Source organism: Corvus kubaryi, unplaced genomic scaffold, assembly GCF_017639235.1.
Source record: "Corvus kubaryi isolate FWS band 111438036 unplaced genomic scaffold, C.kubaryi_AGA036_p1.0 37398, whole genome shotgun sequence".
Lineage (NCBI taxonomy): Eukaryota > Metazoa > Chordata > Aves > Passeriformes > Corvidae > Corvus > Corvus kubaryi.
Window position 1 is genome coordinate 56,230,124 of NW_024581137.1, and position 22,116 is coordinate 56,252,239.

The following is a 22,116-nucleotide window of genomic DNA, read 5'->3' on the forward strand; positions in this document are numbered from 1 at the left end:
AATCGTGAAAATGAAATGTAGGAAATAGGAGAGAAAGGGGGAAGAGAGGAGGAAGAGGGGAAAAAGAAGAAATAGATAAAAAGAAAGGAGAGAACGGAAAAAGACAAAGGGGAAAATGAAAAGGGGGGAAGAGGGGAACGAGAAAGGAAATAAAGGAGAAAGGAAGGGTAAAGAAGGGAAAACAGGAGAAAAAAGAGACGGGAAAAAAAGGGGGAAAGGAAAATGAATAAAGGTCAAAAGAAGCCGAGGAGAAAAGGAAGGGGGAGGAAGGAAATGGTGCAGTACGGGAGAAGGAGGGGGAAGGAGCCGGGGCTCCCGGGCAGCGCTGCTCCCCGCGGGCCCGGCCGTACCTGGGGCGGGCGGGGGCGGTGCCGGGGCCGCCCCGCGCAGGAGGCGGCGGGGGCGGTGCGGGCGCTCGGCGGAGCGGAGCGGGCTTGGAGCTGCTGCCTCCTCCTCCTCCTCCTGCTGCTGCCGCTGCCGTGCCCGCAGCCGCTGGATGCGCCGGGAGCCGAGCGCTGCCCGCGGCTCGGCGCGGCCGGAGCGGCGCGGGGGACGCTCTCGGGGAGGATGCGGGGCTCGGGCAGGATGCGGGGCTCGGTCCTGCGCGTCGCGGTGCCGCTGCTCGGCTGCCTCCTGGCCGCGGTGAGTGACCGCCGGGGACCGCGGGACGCGCTCCGCCTCGGGCAAACTTTGGGCAACTTTGGGAGCGCTGGCGGGTGAAGGCAGGTGGATCTGCTCTTTTCCCTGTCCCGTGATAATCTGGGAAGCAGCGATCGCTTGGTTTGCGTTTTGATTCAGGTGTGCGTTCCCTTCGCGAGTGAGAGGATCCCTTTGAGCTGGAGGAATTCCCTTCGGGATTTTAATCTTTTATTTCGCAACCGGCTCCGGGTTTCGGTGTCATTCACGTTTGCTGGCTTTCGGTTTGCTTTGGTTTCTGTTCAGGAGCTTGATGGGTCCTTGCAATGCTCCCCCCAAACCTGGGTACAACGGGATGAGGTTTCACTCAGCGGCTGGGCAGGGGGCTCTGGGATGGGGTCTCCCTGCAGCTGCCCACGAGAAGTTGGACGAAGCGCTGCTTTGCAACACTGCAGAGCAGGAGCCGGGAGCAGGGGATGTGTCTGGGTGCCGTGTCCCTCCCGGGTGTGATTTCCCCGCGGTCGGGTCCGCGATCGGGGCAGTGCCGCGTCCTCCCCGCCGCGGGTGGCTCGGGGCAGGCTGAGCGAAGGGGCTTTGTGTCTCCTGGCGCTGTGTCAGCCTGTGCACACACACACAGAGTCACACGTGCGAGCAGAGCTGATCCTCCGTGCCCACAGCGCAGGCACAGGGCAGGGCTTCTGCACTTTTATCTGAGCTCCCTGCTCCAGGGGAAGGTGTCCCTGCCCATGGCAGGGGTTGGAACTGGATGATCTTTAAGGTTCCTTCCAACCCAGACCATTCTGGGAGTCTGCGGTTCTCCGGTTTTGCTGAAGCTTTGTTCTTGCAGCTTGTTTCCTTGCAGTGTTTGATTTATAACGAGACTGGGTTTAATTTAGCAGGCTGGGGCTGGGGCTGAGTTTCCCTCTCACTTGTAACCTTGTCCCCCAGCTGTTTTCTCTCTGGAAGGTGAGGCTGCCTCCCCAGCATCCTGTAAGGCTGGGTGAGGTTGCCCACCTGAACTGGGTTGTGCCATCGGTTCTTGGTTGCAAGTCACTTGTGTTTGCTCTGCTGGGCTGGTGACAGTGGCTGTGGTCACAGAATCATCACAGAATTGTAGAACGGTTGGAAAGGACCTTAAATATCATCTGATTCCAAAGCCCTATGGACAGGACAGCTTTCACTAGACCAGTTGCTCAGAGCATCATCCAGCCTGGTTTTAAAGCAAAGTCAGAGCAACCAAGCTGAGCCTCAGAGAGTGGAAGTTAACCCAGATGTGTCACTGCTGTATTCTTCTCCCCTTTCTTCTCTCCTTGTCCCTCAAGAAATGAGACAAATGGATTTAATTGCAATTTTTTTGGCTGTCACCATGAGCCGCCCACCCACCTGCATTGCCAAAGTCTTTCTGTGAGGATGAACAGGTTGGGAAAATGGATTAAAATATTTTTTTAAAATTGCGCAGGCAATCTGTACTTGGAATTCTACAGAGTTTGCTTTAGGGAAGATCCAAAATAGCCCGTGTGTCCAGGGCTGGAGCAGAGGAAAGGAGAGGGGGACAGCGTTTTCATCAGCTGCTGGAGCTGTTCCAACTCTTGCTTCCACTGAAGCCCGTGGCAAAATTCCCATGTCTTTAAAGATTGTTGGCATGAAGAGTTCCTCTGAGGCCAGATCCTGCAGAGGGTGAGGTCACACAGCTGCCACCCTGCAAAGGGGTGCCAGGATCGGGCCATGGGTGATGCTCTTGGGTTGCCATCAATAAGCACCAACCCCTAAAATTTTGGGGCAGCACAAGGCACAGACTGGGTGCAATCCTGTGACTGCTTCCTTTCCAAGCCTTTTATTATTCTGTTGTTGTTCATATTCCTGGGATCTGGATCACGCTGCTGGGTTAAAAAGATTCACATGCTCCTTATCAGCACTGATCTGCAAGGTGACTAATACTGAAGTGGCTCAGTGCTGGAGAAAATCCCTGGTTTGTTTCTCAGCTCAAACCTGGGATTTGGTGCTGATTTTTGAAGTAAAAGTAGCTCTGCAACCATAACCTGGCTCTGGGACCTGTGATGGATCAGCAGAGTTTGGTTAGTTTGTGTTTCTTTCATATAATTTATTGTGATAGTTTTTACGGGTACGTCCTTGGGAAAAAAAATTCTGAACAAGTGGCTGATCAACAAGTTCAGTGCCATAAAACTGTTGCAGCCATGTGGTTTCTAATTGCTGTTATAAACTTTCACCTCTCATCATCCACGCTCTGGAGAAAAGGGAATTGGGCAGATCTCATTTGCTGCAGTTCGTCAGGCCACGCTCACCAAAGTCCTGCCCTCCTGCCAGGGGCAGCTTTGAAAAGCTGGAAGAGAAGTGTTGAAGTCGGCGCTGGGGACATGGTGTAAATGCACAATAATCCCTTTTAGGTCCTTCTGTGTTGGTTTTAGGGGTGTAATTAAGATAATTTGGCCTGAAGAGCTACAAATTAGACACTTTTTTTTCCCCCAGTGTGTGTCTAGAACATGAGATGCGGATGATTTGAAGCAGTTGGTGGATTCCACGTGCCTTCAGACTACAAGCTCCTTGAATTAGCCAGATCTGCCCAGCTGGTGTAATTTGTGCTTTTCTTCAGAGCTTTGCTCTATTCCAGCCTTGAAGTAGGTTTGTGATGGAAAAGAATAAAAACCCTCAGATCTGATTCTTCGTCAGTATGAGTGCAAATGCTGGAAATGTGATCAGTGTGGAAAATCAGTGAAATCTGAGCTCACGGGACAACTGCTTCAGCTGTGTCTGTACCTCTTTCCTACTGTCATTGATTGAGAAGCTGTGAAGTGAGATAAATATCTTTTAACCAAACAATCACTGGTTTTGGCCAAAAGACAAGGTACTGGAATCCTCCAGCCTAGTTCCTGCATCCAGCACAAAGATCCTTCAGTAATAACAACCTGTGTTTAACAAAGGCCTTGCCACAAACCCTCAGTGTAGCACTGGGTGTATGATTTATTCCATTTAAGCTTGTATAAATGCATGACTGATTTTATTCAGGAGAACCAGTTGCCCAACCCTGTGTCTGGGTAGCTCTGAAAGTCTCTCTGCCTCTCTCTAAAGCTGAAAGTTTTCAGAGGACACATAATCAGCAATAATAATATTGTGGAAGCTCTTATTTATGGCATAAAAAGGCAGAGTTTAAAAACAGGGGGGCAAAAACAGTATCTGAGGGGGGAAAAACCGTGCTAGGTGGAATATTTAAAGCTGTTTCAAGCTGGTTTTTACTCCAGCTCACCAGCATGTCAGCAGGAGCATTCACACCATCATTATCACATCCTCCCGCAGCCCAAAGGTTTGTCTCCAGCAGGGCAGCTCCGGACAACCAGCCAGGATGGGAATCGTGATGGGCTGTGAGAGCAGACGAGTCCACCAGGGTGTTATTTAAAAAGAGGGATTTTTACCAGACATTCAGCGTCAGGAGGCAGGTGGGACCATGGACAGGGAAAGCCGCCTGGGTTGTGAATTTTGGGTGTGGAAGTGCATTTCACAGCACTTTAGAAACATTCCGGTTCCAAGCGTTCCCTGTTGTGTCAGCAGTGAGAGGTGTGAGAGCCACGGGGCTACTCCACATAGAAACGCAAACTCAGGTGAGCTGCGTTTTGTGCTGGGTCTGTCCTGCGGTGCCTCGTGAGGCTGACAAAACATTTTGTTGTCGTTCTCAGCGTTTCACAGTGACTTTGCTGAGGGGTTTTTGATCTCCTCACATTTGGCTTTCCAGGGAGGGATCAGGGCGGTCGGGGGATGCTCTGCACGTTTGGCAGATGAGCAACTGGAGCGTGAGTGAGTGGTGGGACTGTGTCAGGAGAGAGGTGTTTCAGCTCCCCAGAGGCACTGGCTGCGAGGCTGCCTCGGAAATGGCAAACATGCAGAGTTTATATTTATTTTCAGGGGGGAAAAAGAAAAAAAAAAAAAAATAGAGCACTTTTTGCCTTTACCAGATGGTCTCCAGCAGAAACAACTGGAGAGACCGGTGACTTGTCAGAATCAATCTTCCACATGGTATGTTGATAGTCTGGGAGGACTGGGAATTTTCTGGTGTTTTTGTCTACATTCTAGCCCAAATTTCTGTTGGAACAGAGGGAAGAGGGACAGGAGGGAGCTCTCCCTGTTCAGCATCGAGTGTCCCATTTATTGGCAGCCTGGGGAAGGGCACCAGACACTGTGGAGATCAATGAGACCCGAGATTTGATGACCTTTTTTAAAGTCAGACCTGAGTGCACTTGGAGGATGTTTGTCACGCCCTGCGTTGCTCAAATTCGGGAAAGGGGTCAGATTATCTGTGCAGGATAAAAAACCGTAAGTCAGGATTTGTGGGCAGCAGGACTCAGCTGGGTTTTAGGAACGCAGGAGATCACGCCCTGTCCTCAGACCAGGTCAGCACCAGCGTGGCAGTGTCACTTCACTGCTCAGATGGGGTCCCTGCTGCATCACCCTGCCTCAGGGGACATGGATATGTGGTTTTCCAGTGCCTGGGAAAGGCTGTGGGATTAAATAATCCCTGTTCTCATCAAGTTCCCCTCTTCTGTGTTGGAAAGAAGAGGAAAGTCCTTTGCAAGAAAATCTAGGAAATTCAGCCAAGAAAAAATCCCAAGTCAGGGGCCAAAACCATGGACAAAATGGGCTGGAGATGACTGGAGAGCTCAGAGCAGGGGGGGCTGGAGTTCTGACCCAGCAGGATGGACAGACACACAGCCTTGCCTGTGCCGTGGCACGGATTTGTCCTCCTGTCCTGTTTCCCTCTGGGAGTGCTGAGTGCAGCTATTCCACTGCTCCCTCCCTTCCAAGCTCCCAGACGTTTTCCAGAATTCACAAGCTCCCACAGCTTCAGCTGGGTGGGACCTGAGCCAAGAGGGGAGGTGCTTTTGCCTTCAAAAATGAGATCTCACAGGGCTGCAGTGGAAGACAACCCAAACCTTTATGGTTAGGATATGAGAGGACCGGGCATGTGATGCCAACCCACAGACTGGCATCCACCCAGAACTCCCTCAGCTCCTGCCATGGCAGGGAGGTCCTCTGCACGGCTGGAGAAGGCTGTTCACCAGCTGAGCAGCCTTTCTTGTCACCATCCCCTTTTGGAGCAACCCACAGCACGCTTGGCCTCGGTGCCTGAGCACCAGGGGATTCTCGGGGATGATTCACCTCTCTGGGCACAGCCTTCAGCTTCCCCGGGATGCGGGGAGAGTTCGTTCATTAGCGCTCAGGAAGTGCCTGCGGGAAGATTTCGAGGAGGAGGGTTTGGAGGGGAGGATGAGCCGCCCGGAGCCATCGGATGTTCCCCGCGTCGTTATAAAACCCATTTATTTGTTAAAAGGGGCAACACCAGGCTGACTTCCAGTTACTAATAGCGGTGCTACTTCAGCACTGCTAGAAAACCTTAAATCTTCCGGACACGTAAAAAAAAGGTGCAAACTTTCCTTCTCATGAGGGTGTGGTTAATACAGCTCTAATATTTTCCAGCCCAAAACTTCAGCTTTATCAGGAGAATCCCCTTGGCTGCGGCTTTGCCACAAATCACTTCGAACCAGCTCAGCCTCAGGCATAAACCCTAACGAGGGAAGAGTTATAATAGCCAAGCAGTCATGTTTAATAATTGCCAATCTGCACAAACCTAAATAACCCCCGTGAACGAGGCCTGACCCGCTGGAAGCAAGCAGGTGAGGTGAAGAGGAGGGAGCAGATGTGAGATTTCCTTGCTCTTCCAGCCCTTGCCTCTGCAATTTTTTGCCCCCGGCGCTGTGGGTGCCAGGCAGACGCGGTGCCCTGAGGTCAGTGCGGCCCTGGTTGGAGGCTGGAGTGGGTGACATCAGCCCTCAGCTGGGTAATTTCGAGCTGATTGGCTTGAGAAGTGAATTTAGGGACGTTTTTGTGCGCGGGGATGTGCGCTGTGGGCTGCTTAAGGCTGCAGAGCTCGCATTAGTGCTGCTTTCCTGGCACTTTACTGGGGCAGATCTTATCTCCAGCACTGACTGTTATAGATGTATAGGATTTTATAGAGAGTATCCAGGATGTAAAGGCTTGTCCCTGTACAGGAATTTTAGAGACCCTGATGTATTTTAAATTAACACTTTTTCAGTCAGCTACAACAGTGGATATTACCAGCCTTAAACTCCTCCTTTGGTCACATTAGGTGGATTTTTCCCCCCCAGGGCAGTCCCTACCTCTCCGTTTCACTGTTTGCATTGCTGGGAGGTGGAGATTTACACTTCTGTAAATCCGCTTGGCATTTAAATTCCAGTGTTAGCACGGAATTGTGATTATTTTCTAATTCAGAACCAAACTGGGATTATTTTCTGATACATTTCACAAACGAGCTGGACAAACAGGGTGGATGATGTGGTTTTGATAAACTCTGCTGGCTGGCGTGGCTTGGCTCCATTGATTTGCATCAATTTAAAGTGGAGAAGAGGCCAAAGGAATTGAATGCAGAGATCCCAACTCTTGTTTCCTGAGTGACCACCCCCATGGTCCTGTTCTTTTTTTATCAGGGGTGTTCCTACTCCTGTATGAGCTCCACAGCTTTTTTTTCATCCTCATGCCTGTAATCCCCTCAAGAGAGATGGCGATAAAAACCCCTATTTAAATATAATTCTTGTCTGGATGGCAAAATATCAATACTTAGTGTCTCCTTTTCAAAGCTGAAATCTATTGTGTGTCTTTTGAAAAGACGTTTCTTTGAGGCTCCAGCCTGGATTCTGTGTTTAACAGATGTTTCAATTAGTAGCTGGTGATCTGGAACATCCCAACCAACATCTGAGCAGCGTCTCCAGGGTCCCCACAAATGTCACTGTCTGCCACAGGTGCTCAGCCTGGGAGCTCCTTGTTTGTGGGATTCTCCTGGCAGATCAGGACACCCCGGTTTTGGCATTTCTCTCTGGGTGTCTGAGTGACCAGTTGGTCTGAGTTCCCGTGGGGTCAGCAGTGAAGGCAGGGTCAGTGCTGCTGACCACTCAGGCCACTGGAGGGGTAGGAAAATATCCCCACATGATCCCTTTGCAGAGAGTGAAGGCCCTGCAGGTGCTCTGCGGCAGAGGTGTTGGAAGGAGATGATCTTTAAGGTCCCTCTGAACCCAAACCATTGTAGGATTCTGGGACTCTGTGACTGTGGACACCAACAGCAAAGTTCCCTCATTCTGCACCTTCCTGAGCCCTCACAGATACAGTGATGCTTCAGTCCTTAGGCAGACACCTCTCTTTAGAGACCTCAAGCCTCAAACTGGTTTCTTGTGTAGTGTAAGAGTGAAATAAAATGAAGGAAATTTGCCACCTGCTGAGCTTTTCCCTGCAGCCTGCTTTATTCCTTACCCAAAGCAGGTTCTGTTTCATCACTCCCAAGTGGCAGCTCAGACTTTGAGGAACACATCCCCTTGCCAGGCAGGAAGGAAACGAAATCAAATTACAAGTACTGGTTGTGATGACCACCAGCCCCCCCGCAAAAAAAAAATCCATAAAAACTCTGCACATTTGCACCAAAACGAAAAGCAGCTCCAAAGCCGACCCTCAGCAATTTTGTGCACTCAGCTTGGAAACGGCCAGGATCCAAATCCTTCTGGGAATTAGACCTCTGCCACCTTTATTTTGCCATTGCCACATCCACAGCTCATTTTAAATTAATGTGGTGATTATTTTTATAATTTCTTCCCCATCCATTTGTCAGGGGAGAGGGGAACTCGTTCGTCCCGTTCATGGATATGCAGGGCATGTTTACTTGCTTTCCTAAATTATTTTTTTTTACTTTTTAATCACCTTTCAGAGCCCTCAGGAGTTTCCTGAGTGGAGATTAAACCTGTGCCTGGTTTAAAGTGGCTAAAGCCACTTCATCCTCCTCACCCTCAGTGGCTGGGCCCAGTCCTGAGCTGTACCTGGTGTTTCTTGGCTGCTTTTTTCCCATGTAATTTGGGAAAATTCAGCAATGGTGTGGCTGCTTTGCTCCCCTTGCTGAGCCCTGCCGTGTGCTGGGAGCTCCATGGAGGGGTGGCTGAGCTTTCCTGAGAATTCATGGGGTTTTCCTGTTGCCCCAGGGTCATTCCAAAATAAGATAAAAGTGCAAAAGAGCCAACACTGAGTCAAGCCCCTTGTTTCCTTCCATGTCTGCATCCATCCATATTTGGCTGTTTTCCACTTCCATCCTGGTTCTTGAGAATATTTAGGCTTTTCCAGCCCGTTTTCACAATAGGAACAGGTTGTCTTTTTGCTTGACATCCTCAGAAGCAGAGAAAAACGCTGCTGCTGAGACAGTTCCCAGCTTTCCAAGGCACCAAGAGTAGGCCAAGCACTACGTGAGGAATTCCTGATGTGCTCAAGTGTCGACTGCAAGGCTGAGTGCATTTTTTTGGGGGGAATATGACATTAAACATGGCTGCAGAGCCATGTGGGTCTCAGCCACGCACTCAATTCCAGTGATTCCTCTCAAGGAAATTTTCCACCCTTTCTGCTCTTCTCTACTCCCTGACTCTCCTTGTACAGTTTGGGTTTTTTTCACAGAGTTTCCCTGTGCAAAGCTTTTTTTCCACCTGCCGGAGGTGATGCTTTGTGGTTGGGGCGCAGGAATTGTTGTCCAGTTTCCATTTTCAGCAGCATCTCCAGCAAAATTAAACTTTGTTCCTCCTTGCCCCTCTCTCTCCTCCCTTTCCTGGGAATTCACACAGCACACGATGTATCAAAGGCTTATCTTTAGGCTGTTTGTGTACCATGCAGATGAGGAAAGGTTTTATCGAGAGAAATAAAGCTTATATCAGAAGGACTGAAATATATATTTACATATATATAGATATATATATATATTTATGCTTATAAAAATGTGTGCTTTCAGATATAGCAATACTTCCTGAGGGATAAAAGAGCTAAAAAAGCTGGGTAGCCTTTGCTGTGGATTTAACCGGAAAATGTTTGGGATAACATGATATCAAAGAGTGCTGGTTGTGGAGAGTGTCCTGTGGCAAAACCATCGCTCCCATCCTTCCATGCCACAGACCCACAGTGTGTCTGCAGCAGCCGAGCTCCCAAATTAACATTCATGGCTCTTCTGGGCATTAAACCCCTCCAACTCCGTGGAGACGTGGATTTTTATGCCATGCCACTGTTTCCTTCCCATCTGCTCGCTCCGTGCTGCTGCAGAGGTGATAACTCTTCACATCCCCGCAGCCCCACGAGGGGCTGATGGTCCCACCAGCTCCTCCCTGCCTGAGTGATTTATTCTCTCTGCAGGTGCTAATTGCTCTTTTTTTCTTTTTATTTCTGTAATTAACGAACTTGACAGAACTCAGAACAGTTTTTTCAGACCCATGAAATGCGAAGCTGGAAGTGTCCTCGCTGTGTTCCAGGGGTAAAGAGCTTTAAAAGCTTTTTTTCTGCCTCTAGCTGTGCTAGTCAGCCTAATAAAAAAATACCGTGTCTCATATATCAGCAGTCAATCACGGCTCTAAGGGCACTCAATAAAACTCTGGTTCGAGATTTTGCTTTTACAGATCTATCCACCTTGATCCCTCCTTTTGGAGATGGTTCATTGGTGTCTGCCAGTGGCTGAAGGTGCTCTGGAAGTGTGTGATCTACGTTATTTAAAGAATTAAATTTACACACTGTGAGGAAGGGACTCCTGATGTTGGTGTGCATATTTGTGCCTTCCACCACGTCTGCTGTTTTCATTTGGATCTTACAAACTTGGGGATTTAAGGCAGGAACAACTTTTCTGTCTCCTTGAGGTGTCTGCCAACACAGGGCTCCTATTGTCACCATACAGTTATTTACCTTCCTTTTCTTAAAATCCACCTCTTTGCTATGCTGGTTTCACTGGAAAGCTGTTCCCAGAGCCAGACACCTCTGGTGGTTAAACTCTCTTAGCCAAGCCCTGATGGTTTTGTAGACAGAAATTAGGAGTTGGAGCTCGCTGCCTTGGGTCTACTTGACCTAAGCCTCAGAAATGCCTTAAGGGACCAAGAAAATATCTGGAAATATTTTTAAAGCCAGCTATAAAGCTGATACTTTGGTTGTCTGTGCAAATTTGTTTGCTGTGTGTTGTTGTTACAGGGAGGTAAAACAAAGGCAGGATTTATTGAGGGGACATCTTCCAAAAACATTAAATTCAGTTGTGGAAGAAGAGGAAAGTAAAGGGCTGAGGAAAGGCTGTGTTTTTCTGAAGGGAAGACCCCTCATGCCCTCAACAGCACTGTCCATACTCTTAGGAAAGAGAGATGGCAAGGGAAAAGAATCCGTGGGACTTCTGCAGGCTGCGGTGGAGAGCTCAGGCTCTGGCCAGGACCTGTGATCCCAGCACAGGATTGCCTGGGGATATGGGGATGAGGAACAGGATGGAGGCTGTGGTGAACCATGGGCAAGAGCCCTGAACTCCAGCAGCAGAGGGGTTGGGAAGCACAGCCTTTGGGGAGATCCACTGCAGAATGACCACAAATCTGAGCTGAATCCCTCGTGTGGGATGACCCCTGGCTCTGCTGATCCCACTTGGATCACTGCTGTTCAGAATCCTCCCAGAGCTGTGGCACTCCCAGGGACATTCCCTGTGCTGGGAATGCTGAGGAGCCCAGGTGCACTTCTCTCTCCCCCGTACTGCCTTTTTCCAGTGGAGATTTTTTCTCTGCAAATTGCTGTAATCGTGTATCCCCCTCCTCTTGCTCTCTGCTGCAGATCTGACAGGATTTGTTACTGCACAATGAAGCCATCATCATCATCATCATCATCATCCTCCTCCTCATCAAACAGCAACTGTGGCTTTGATTCCTGCTTTCTCCCCCACTATGGCACTGCTGAGGAGTCAAGTCTCCCTTTCCAGAAGGGGAGTTAAAATGCTTGGCAGCTTGATGCCCATCTCCTTTATAAAGATTTCTTGTGTGTGCCAGTTCACCACTCAAACTTCCTGGGCTGTCAGCTCTGAAAACAAGTATTAAATATATATTGCAGCCCTGGGAGGAGAGCCCAAGCAGTCAGAGAGCAATGGACCTAAAAATAAATGCTGATTTCCCTTGCAGAGTAGCCTGGGGAAAAGTGCAGGCAAGGAACAGCATCCACTGGGGCAACCAGCAGGAGGAGGAGATGAACCAAAAAATTCAGCTACAGATGGAGAGTTCAGGATAAAGCTTGGAAGCTCAGCTCACTTCCAGACTCTGAAAATGAACTTTCTGCTGGGGGTGGTCTTGTGGCTGAATGCATAAAACCCAACCTGGAAATGTTTAAACTTAATTTTGCCTTGTTTCTTTTCACTTTTTTTCTAAAGATCTTGTAATTAGTATTTGGCTAGATTAGCATTGCTAGTTTATGTCATGGGGCTGATGTGGTTACCCCCTACACACGTGGAGTCGTGATAACATCAGGGAATGGAAACGTCTTTTTCTTAAAGGAAGTGTTAGGAAAAATTTCTTCTCTGAAGGTGTTGTCAAGCTTTGGAACAGGCTGCTCAGGAAAGTGGTGGAATCACCCTCCCTGAATGTGTTCAAAAAATGTGTAAATGTGGTGCTTGGGGACATGGTTTAGTGGTGGATGTGGCAGTGTTGAGTTTATGATTGGACTGGATGATCTCAGAGGTCTTTCCCAACTTTAAGGATTTTATGATTCTGAAATAAAGGGCCAGGACTGGTGCAGGAGTGTTGTACACTGGATGGGATTGGATTTAGCTGGGTGTGGGAAGGTTTGTAGCAGTGAGGGAGGGAAATGTGATCCTGTTCCCAGTGCTGTGCTCACCCTCCTGCTTTTCTGCCAGGAAAAGCTGCCGAAGGCAGAACCACCTTTAGCAGGAGCAAGATGTTAGTGCAGTTATGGATCTACCCAGCAGTGCAGGAATGGGAGCTGTGTAGGGCTTGGACCCATATCTGTGTTTGACTTCCAACCAGGTGAGAGCAGGAGGTGGGAACAGGCCATCCCATAGAGAGGAACATTTCTTCTGGTTTAGAAATTAAAATCCAGTGTGGAAATCCAGTGTGGTTTGTTGAGGGATGGGCAGGATCTCTCAAGGGGTTTGTGTGGTTATCACAGAGCCATGGGAGGGCTTGGGTTGGAAGAGGCCTTAAAACCATCTTGTTCCAACCCCTGCCATGGGCAGGGACAGCTTCCGCTGTCCCAGACTGCTCCAAGTCCCATCCAGCCTGGCCTGGGACACTTCCAGGGATCCAGGGGCAGCCACAGCTGCTCTGGGCAGCCTGTGCCAGTGTTTCACCATTCTCACAGTGGAGAATTTCTTCCTGACATCTAAAAAATCTCTCCTCTTAGTTTAGAACCATTCCCCCTTGTCCTGTCTTTATCTGTCCATTGCTATCCCTCCTCCTTAAACACTGAGAGTCTGCAATGGGGAGTCCCTGGAGTCCAGTCCCTCCAGTGCTGTGGATTTTCCAGATCCCTGGTGGAAAGGTCCCACTGATGATTCATCTTTCATCAATCTTCCTCTTGGTTCTTTATTTTGGAGTTTGTGTGAGTGTGTGTGGACACGTTGGGGATGTGTCTGTGTGGCAGAAGCTCAAAGCCACGTGGAGAGCTTTGCTGAACACGTGACAGGGCTCACTGCCCTCTGCCAACGTCACACCTTGAGGTGTTGAGGGATCCATCCACAGTGGCTTCAGGCCTTCCTGTGCCAGCCAAGTGTCCTGGGGATCATGGCCATGAAGGGAAAGGAGCGTTTTGTTAGGGAGAAGAGCCAGGGAGTGGTTTCCATCAGGATGGCACTGGCCGTGTGCTCAGTGCTCACACAGGGGTTGGGTGACAGACCCAGCACGGTGTTTCACCCAGCAGATGTGATCTGTGTCCCGTAAGAAAATTGGGAGGGAGAGGAGAATTAATATTTTTGATTGTCCTCATACCAGCAATAGGGATTCCCACCCAGGCTCTTCACACTGTGCTAAAATAACAATAGCAAAATTAAAAGTTGTGCTTCCCACCAGGAAAGATGCAGTGACCACCTCCAGCCCCACGGGCACAGGAACATGAGCTGCTTACAAGGGGCGAGAGGGAGAGAAATCTAAAATTGGGTTCGTACCCGGACAGTGAGGTCTGCAGTGGGGACACCATCAAACATCTCCAGAGCTCACCAGTGAGCTGTCCTCTGAGGCTGGGGCGTGTGGGTACTGGGAAATGAGATCTAATTGATCTGAAGGCCAAGATATAAAGGTTGCTGACTGGTCTCTTCACATTAGACCTTGCTGACTCCTTGCCTTCCAAATGTATTTTCCCTAGCAAAAAACCTGACCTTTCCCTTGAGGAATAACCTCAGCAAGGTGGGTTATTTTGTAAAGCTGAGAAGGGGTGAAGGGATTTATTTATCCCCGGGGATTTTCATTCTTGGTTGATAGGGAAGAGAAAACAGAGTAGCTTTCCCCCTTTTCTTCCCATCAAGGAGCTAGAAATGTTCAGAAGTCCTGAGTTATTTTTCTTAACAGAAGGGTGAATAAAGAAAGAAAAAATCTTTGGTTTTAAACTTTCTTTGCAGGCCAGAAAATGGCCAGAATGTGCCACGTCTTTAATTGATGGCAGAGCCGTTTCTGGGAAGGAGGGAAATGCCACTTTCCTGATTCACGGGCTGTCAGTCTGACCCACTGAGAGAAGGGATCATGACCTGTGCCACAGATCAGACAGTGGAAAAGTTTCACTTTTGGAAGTTGTTCTATCACAACTATCAGTTTCAATCATATTCTTGGAGTCTGAGGTTCTCTAACTCCCTTCACCAGTGGCAGATTAGAAATATAATATTGGACTAAGTCTGGAGTTTAAAAGTGTTTAAGAATCTAAGAGGTTCTGGCCACTGATACCAAGTGTCTCCTGAGGGGTTTGTCAGTGGGTTATGGTGGCATTTCAGTGGTGTGATGGAAAGCAGCACTCCTGGGTGTCAGGAGGGAGAGGGAAGGAGGAGAGCAAGGGAAAAGCTGCTTTTTCTTCATTATGTGGGAGACACATGGAGATCAACACGTGTGGTTTTGGGTTTGACTGGGAGGTGGTTATTTCAGCCTAAATATGCACCTTGTGGCTGAAATAGTTTTACTGGAGCTAAAAATCATGTCTTTCCCGATGGAAGTAGCATCTGGTCTCCTTTCTGTCTGTAAGGAAAGTGCTGCTGAGTTCTTGTGGCAGTGCTATTCCTCCGGGAATTTCCAAAGGATCACTGCAAACAGCACAAGTTCGAGACCTCAGCTCCAGCATCTGCCTCAGCATCCCTTCCCCTTGCAGGAGCTGGCGCTGGACACAGGGAGAAAAAAGCCCTCAGGAATTCGGTCACATATTCATTGGGCCCTCGGAATTTAACTCATGGCTGTGCTTGGGAAAATCCTGCCCTGCAGCCACCACCCTCCCCAGGATAAATCAGCTTAGCTCGGCTGACGTGAGCCACGGAGGGTCCCACTGTGGGATTAATGCTCCTGAAAGTGGAGGCTGAGACCCGCATGAGGCACAGGCAGCACGACCCAGTGACCCCAGGGATGTGGGGTGTTCCTCAGGGAACACCTTGACGGGGGTGTTACCTTGTCCATATCCTGAGCTGGGGATTTTGTGGTGCCCATCTGGCAAAGGAAGAGGGCTCTGGCAGCAAGGGTGGGTGATGGTGCTTGGGAAGAAAGGGCTCCTTAACCATTGGAGTGGGGTGAATCTGCCAGGAATGGGCTCAGCCTTTGACCTCAGGGCCCTTCCAGGACAGAGGGAAACCTTTCCATTGTCTACAAATATGAGTAACAACACAGCCAAGGAGATTAAATTAAATTTATGGAGTTTTTGCTTAGGAAATTCTCAGGATTCAGCAAATTGAACTCCAGCAGATTCAGGGAATGATCTTTTCTCTGTACTTGTATAGAGACTCTGTGTGTCCTACATGACTTTTTCTGAGCTATAAATGGGGTGAGGAGAGCTCAGATGGGGCAGTCTCCAAAGAGGTACCCAGGGGTTTAGCACAGGGAGTTTGGGGCACAGCCTGGCTTGGGGAATGGGGAACGGGATGCCAGAGACTGCCACGTTCCCTCTGTAATCAGTTAAGTGCTCTCACTCTGATAAGCAAAGTATGATTTTAATTAAAAAGCCATTCCAGCTGGATTTAGTTCTTACGCCATTGAAGAGGCAAATTGCTTTGTGTATGAGGAGAAAAAAAGTGTGATTGTCTTCTTGTTCCAAAGAGTTTTAATCCACAGTGGCTTGGGTCCCAGGTCAGGGATAATTTCCCTGCTTCTCGGAAGAAATGTGATTTTTTTTCTCTCCCATCTTTAAGCTATCCCTGCTCTGACTCCACGTGTTAAGGAGTTCTTTGTGCCATCCCAGGGGGATGCTGTGCTCTGGGGAGCCAACCTTGATTTTTTTTGCTTTTAAATGAGGGCTTTTCAGAGAAGATCTGCACATTTTGATGTGCTCTGATGCTGAGGAAAGCACTTCCCTCTGTTTCCTATCCTGCATTTAATTTAGTGGAGCAAAGCCTGCAGCTGGTGCTGGGCTAAATTTGGGGGTTTTCTGGCCATTCTTAGTAGAAAACGTGTGCTCACCTAGGAGAAAATGAGATGTTATTTTGCCCTTTATATTGCTCAGGTTTAGCTGTGGCATGAGATGCTGCTGTCAAATACCTCCAGTAACAACTGCCTGATATCAACTCGTGTCACCGAGGAAACGAATGACACAAATCTCCCCCAAAGGCTGATATATGAAAAAGAGCAGAAATACAGCAAGATGATGGCTATAAACTCCATCCAGAACCTTCAAAGGTCTCTCATATTTAATTTTTAAAAATTTTTAATTCATTTTTATTCCATTTATTCACCCACAAGAACATTTCCAGGCTGTATAATCACAATTATGGTCTGGAGTGTTGCTGCAAATCGGTGGGGTAGGATCACCAAGTCTGATTTTCCTCAAGCTCTTGGCCAGGCTCAGTTCTGGCCGTGCTGGGAGCCGTGGATGGATGGCTCCATGACTGGGTTGGGAACGCTGTGGAAGGAGGAAGTTCCTTGCCTGCCTGCAGCCCTGTGAGCATGGAAAGCACATCCATTACCAGTGACAGTAAGCACAGCTGTAATTACACCAATAACAGGCTTTACATCAGCATACACGCCTCGTAAAAAGGTACTAATGATTTTAGGCTTTTGATTTTGGGCTTTGTTGTTTCTCTTTTCTCACCCTGTGCCGCTGCTGCTGTGCCTTCTGTGTGATTCTTCGAGCCTGGGAATTTAGGAATGAAATTAAGAGGCAAAGCTGCATTTGCACACTTGGAGAAGCCACTTTCTCCCAGAAATACTCACAGCCTGATAAACCTATGAGGGGTACACAAGGCACAGCTGGATCCTGGTGCCAGTTTGGCTGTGATTTAAAAGTGCCACAAATTCTCATCCACAAAAACTGGTCCTCAATAACGTGTGCCGGGCTGGGAATGGGATGTTCTGGGCGGGAAGCAACCCCTGGAGGCAGGAAACCCATTTAAGGGAAGTTAATGGCAGGAAGCAGATGATGGTGAACACAATGTTCACTGCAGTGGGCAAAGCACAGGCTGTGGAACAGAAAATCCTCATTTTTCACTGGGCTGGCTGGTGGGCTGTGGAGCTGGGGAGAATTTCTGGGGGACTCCTGATCTCAAACAGGATTTTTCTGTTGGCAATAGCCTGAATTTCTTGTCTGGAAGATCTTCCCTTGCTGGAGCAACCTCTGCCATGGCAGTGTGAGCTTGTGCCCCTGAGAGGCATTTTCAGCCCTGAGGATCCTCAGGGAAAACGTTGAACTCTTCCAGAAGAGTAAAACAACTGAGCTGTGAAATCCCAGCCCCAAAGATGCTTTTTAGGTCTCTGTTCCCAGGTTGAGACCCAGATGAGTCTGATAAACCATGTGCAGTGCAATCCTCTTTTATGTGATGGGGCACCTAAAACAGCAAGTGGGTTAGAGTGGGATCCCACAGCACATCTGCAGGCACAGGGATTGCACAATCCACTGGGTTTTGTAACACCCAAATGTTCCTAAGGGGCAGATGCAGCCAGAGTTCACCATGTCCCCAGCCCCAGGCAGGGCTCGTGGGGTCCACCAAGCCCAGAACTGATGGCATGGGTGCTCTTGCTTTGAAGACCAGCAGACAGCAAAATAAAAAAGAGTGGGAGTGGTGTCTCTTCCCTGGAATTACAGGACAGCTCCTGCACTCAAGATGGATTTCTTTCTTCCACACATGGAATAGAGGGAGATGTTATACAGGGGACAGGGAGACTCCAGGCATCCTTCATTTTTAGCAAGAATAGGATCAGGTCCTCCTTTTGTCCTGTAAAAACATGCCCAGGGTGGGGCTGGATTGCAGATTAAGATGTCAAACTCTTGCTTTTGTGGTCACTGGAGCTTTGAGGTTGGATTTATTTGCCCCCAGGTAGGGCCTGGTGCCAGTTCAGGAAGCCGAGGGCTGCAGAGGGCACAGGTGCCTCAGACGCCTTTTCTTGTACCATGGGCTCTCCCAGCCCTCGAGAATTTCACCTGGGACTGGGCACCAAACTTCAGGCAAAGGAATTCTGCCTCAGGATGCAATATCTGTGTCTATTCCTGCATGCACAGGGACCAGCTCGATGTCACTGATCTGCACTGGTGAAATACCAATAGCAACCCCAAAAACCAGCAAAACCAGCAGCAAAATATCATGAAATTATTCAGAAAAAAAAAAAATGAATTTCTCATTTATTTATCAGCTGGATTACAGGTACTTGGCATCTTTCTTCTCTGTGCTACCAAGGCGACCTGAGGGCTGCTGCTGCTGCTCCTCTGTTGGCTGGGATCACAGAATCATGGAATGGCTTTGGTGGGAAGGAATCTTAAATTTCATCCCATTCCAACCCCCTGCTCTCAGCAGGGACACCTTCCACCAGACCAGGATGTGCTGACCATGGAAAAAAGGAAGATACTGCAAGTTCCTGATAAAACCTTGGGAACTGACAGCACCTGTGGCTCCAGCAGGATCAATATGACTTTTCTTTGCCTCTTCTTGCCTAATGACATGGATGTTTAGACCTTGACCAGGTTTTTTCCAACCCAAAGGTGTCAATCCAACAGAACTGCCCCTAAAGTGGAGTTGTCAAGGGCTTCTGTGCAGCATTTCCTCCTCTTGCAGTTGAGAATTTCATTGAAATGTCATTATTTAAATGTGTTTTTTTCCCAAACAAGAGCAAGTGGGCTTTCATGAGCAGAAGCCAGCAGCTACTTGGGAAAATCCAAGGAAAATGTAACATCTCAGTGCCTGGGCCAAAATCTGACATCAAAACCCAGGAAGTCTGTGCAGTCAGAGCTATATTAAGATTAGAGTAATCCCTGATGGGAAAGATGGATTATTTTATTTGGCAAGTTATTAAAAGCAGATAATTTTCACCAGTTACCTCCAGTAAGTCCAGTCCAACAACCTGCTCCTGATAAAATGTAACTCATGCTCTGCTGAACTTTCCTTTTTCAGGAGCTGAGATGGGCAGCCCAACACTTTTTCCCTGGCCCTTGCTATTATTGGAGATAATCTGGAGAGGGTTATGGATTTTCATAGGTTTTCAGTTCCTATCCCATTGTGCTTTACTCTGCTAGGTTGAATTTTCTGACAGCAAAGGGCCTCTGAGCACATTCAACACCTGCTTAAGTTGCCTGAACATGCACCCAGGGGCTACTGAGATAACCTGAGGGCATCCAGAAGGATGCAGAGCTCCTCTACTTCCTTTTGTGCTTCCTTTCCACACCCTCCTTCGGTTTTTATTGGCCTCTTAAAATTCTTGACGTGTTGTCACGGGACAGATCTTCCCAATGCTGTGAAAAAAAAGGAGTTTTTTCTTCTTGTCCTTCCTCTCTGCTCAGTTTATCCAGCAAACACTTGTGTTTGCCTTTTCCCAGTGGTGCTCACAGGGAGCTCGTGTGGATTTATTTACCTCTTTTAATCCCCAAATTCTCTGCCACATCACTTCTTTTCCAAAATCCGGGCTGCCATACAGGAGGTCTGTGCTGAGTGTTCTTGCTCTAGTCCAGGTTTTGCATTTGGCTGTGTTCAAACAGATCTTCTCAGCCAGCTTTCACAAATGCTCTTAGGTGCAAGTTATCCAGGCCTGCTAATTTTAAATGTTTATCTCTCCTGGATGCTGTTTAACATCTGCCTTTGTTACTAATGAGCTGGAAAAAAGCTTCTCCATCATCACCAGAGCCATGCATGTTGCCCTGCTGCTTTCCAAATACAGATCAAAATTATTACATGTTGAACTTTCCTCTACTGGTGTGTACAGTCTATACAATTTTGTTTGTTGTAAAGTTTTTGTTAAAAAAAAAAATCTAAACCTAAAAATCTCCAAGGAAATCAAACTGAAAACTAATCAAATAATAAAAAAAACCCCTACAAATATTAATTTCTCATTAATCTCTTATTTTTACCAGCTGTGGAGTTTTCCTGATGCTTTCAGGTTCTCATATAATGCTTCTAAGCTTCATGATACTTTATTTGTATTTCTTCATGTGTATTTGTCTTAGTTTAGTAAACACTGGGTTGTTGGTTCACTTATTTATTTTCACTTCCGATTCCCCCCTTTTAGATTCATGGTTAAACTGGGAAGAAGCTTTTACTCCAAGTTAAACATTTCCTTTGGGAAACCGTGCCTGGCTTGGATCACCATCGTGTCTTTGGTGGCCTGGCCCTTCCTTCCAGGAGAACCATGACCAGTGTGCAGAAAACAACCTGAGATCTGAGCAACCTTGTCTGGTGGAAGGTGTCCCTGCCCATGGCAGGGGCTGCAATGAGATGATTTTAAGGTCCCTTCCAACCATAACCATCCCATGATTCCATGATTTTATAAACAGGACAGCCAGGGGTGGATGGTGAAGGAGGTCCCCCATGCTCAAGCTGGTGCTGGTCATCAGGAGGAGGAAGTTTTTTGTCAGGATGCAGAGATCACAGGAGGAAGATGGGTTTTATTACAGAAGCATCATTTGGAGGACAATAAGGATATTTTAATAGTCTCCTACAACATGCTGGTGTTGCTTTCTGGAAGACAGGGATGGCAATTTGGCAGTGGGAATAGGATAATGTCATCCTAATGGCATCGTTCTGGTCGTGTTCCCTGGAAAGGTGCAGAGCATCAGCAGAGCAGAGCACAGAAGAGCAGTGATCAATTCCCTACAACAGTTGTTTACTCAAAACCCAACTTTAATAAACACTCTAATCAGCGCAGGGAAATTTCCTACAGTCCACAGAGAGGACCTGAGAGGGGAACCTCATTGATTTCACAGGGGCATGGTTTTAATGTTATTATGAACAATTTAAGTGCTGGTTGATTAACAGATTTACACTTGGTACAAGTAATAAAACCAGAGAGGAAAAAGGAAAGTGCTGTATATTAAACTCAGCTTTCAGTCAGTAGAACACAGGCAAAGGGGGATCTCCTGTTTGGTATCAGTGTTTGTGGAGATATCTCTGTGTTTATAGAACATATTCCTCTTCATGGGGTGTGGATGGCAGCTTAGGAACTTGGCTGGGTTTTGTCAGTTAATGTTTTTAGAGGATTCTTGGGCTATGTTTGTTGCGTGTCCATGCTTGAAATGTTCCTGCAGTGGATGCTTTCTGTGGGAAATCTGAGATTTCCAGGAATGTGTGATGTGGCTGAGGAAACTCTGCTCAAGGTAAAACTCTGGAGGGAAGAGGGACTGGATTTTTAATTTGTTATTATTTTTATTCTTTAATGAAGCACCTTAATCCTTTAGGATGGGTTTTGTGGTTATTTCCTCTAAGACATTTTGTAACTAGAAATTTGATGGCAGCTCAAGCTGTTGCAGAAGGAGTTTAAAAGCAGGTTTTAATCTGCTAGTGCAATTTCACCCCTACATCCACAGAATCATAGAAATGTTTAGATTGGAGAAGACCTCAAAGATCATGGAGTCCAACCCTTAACCCAGCACTGCCAACTCCACCCCTCAACCATGTCCCAGTCCAGAGCATCTTGAAGCCATGAGATTTATCCTTCTTGGATGGGTAAACTCAGCTGGACTCATTGTCAGCCATCCATTGTGTGGCTTAGCAGGTGTCATCTTATTTCCAGTTGCATCCTGAATTAAAATCCCAACAGCCACTGGCTGGGGATTGCAGGAGAAGATCTGACACTGGTTGCTCTTCAAGTACCATGGGGACATGGTTTAGTGGTGGATTTCACAGTGCTGGGTTAATGATTGGACTCAGAGATCTCAGAGGTCTTTTCCAGGTCTTTTCCCTGATTTTAGGATTCTGTGATGTCAAGGTCTCTTGTTTGACTGGCCCTGTCAGCTGTACAAACCCTGGGGAAAAAGTAAAGCCACAGTGGACAGGGAAGGATTTCCCTGCAGAAGAATCTCCCTGATTACCTCCATTCCTTCAATGCCCAGACTTCCTGATGTTTGAAGACAATACAATCCTTGTGATTAACAAGGGAATTCCCAGGAATGCTGTGAAACTGGGTGGTCCTCAGTGAGGTTCACCCATGTGCGTGTGAGCTGCTGGGCTGCGTGGAGAGGAAGTAAAATGAGGAAATGTTGGTGGTTTTT

General features: G+C 47.9%; 1 protein-coding gene across 1 annotated transcript in view; it reads left to right on the plus strand.

Moving 5' to 3' along the window:
• Positions 1–434: 434 nt before the first annotated feature.
• The window catches only part of LOC121671641 (vasoactive intestinal polypeptide receptor), a 100,880-nt gene continuing 79,198 nt past the window's right edge, over positions 435–22,116 (plus strand). The window contains exon 1 of the mRNA XM_042043662.1: positions 435–642. Within this exon, the coding sequence (XP_041899596.1) occupies positions 568–642 (75 nt within the window). The 5' untranslated portion in view covers positions 435–567. The remainder of the gene's footprint in view (positions 643–22,116) is intronic.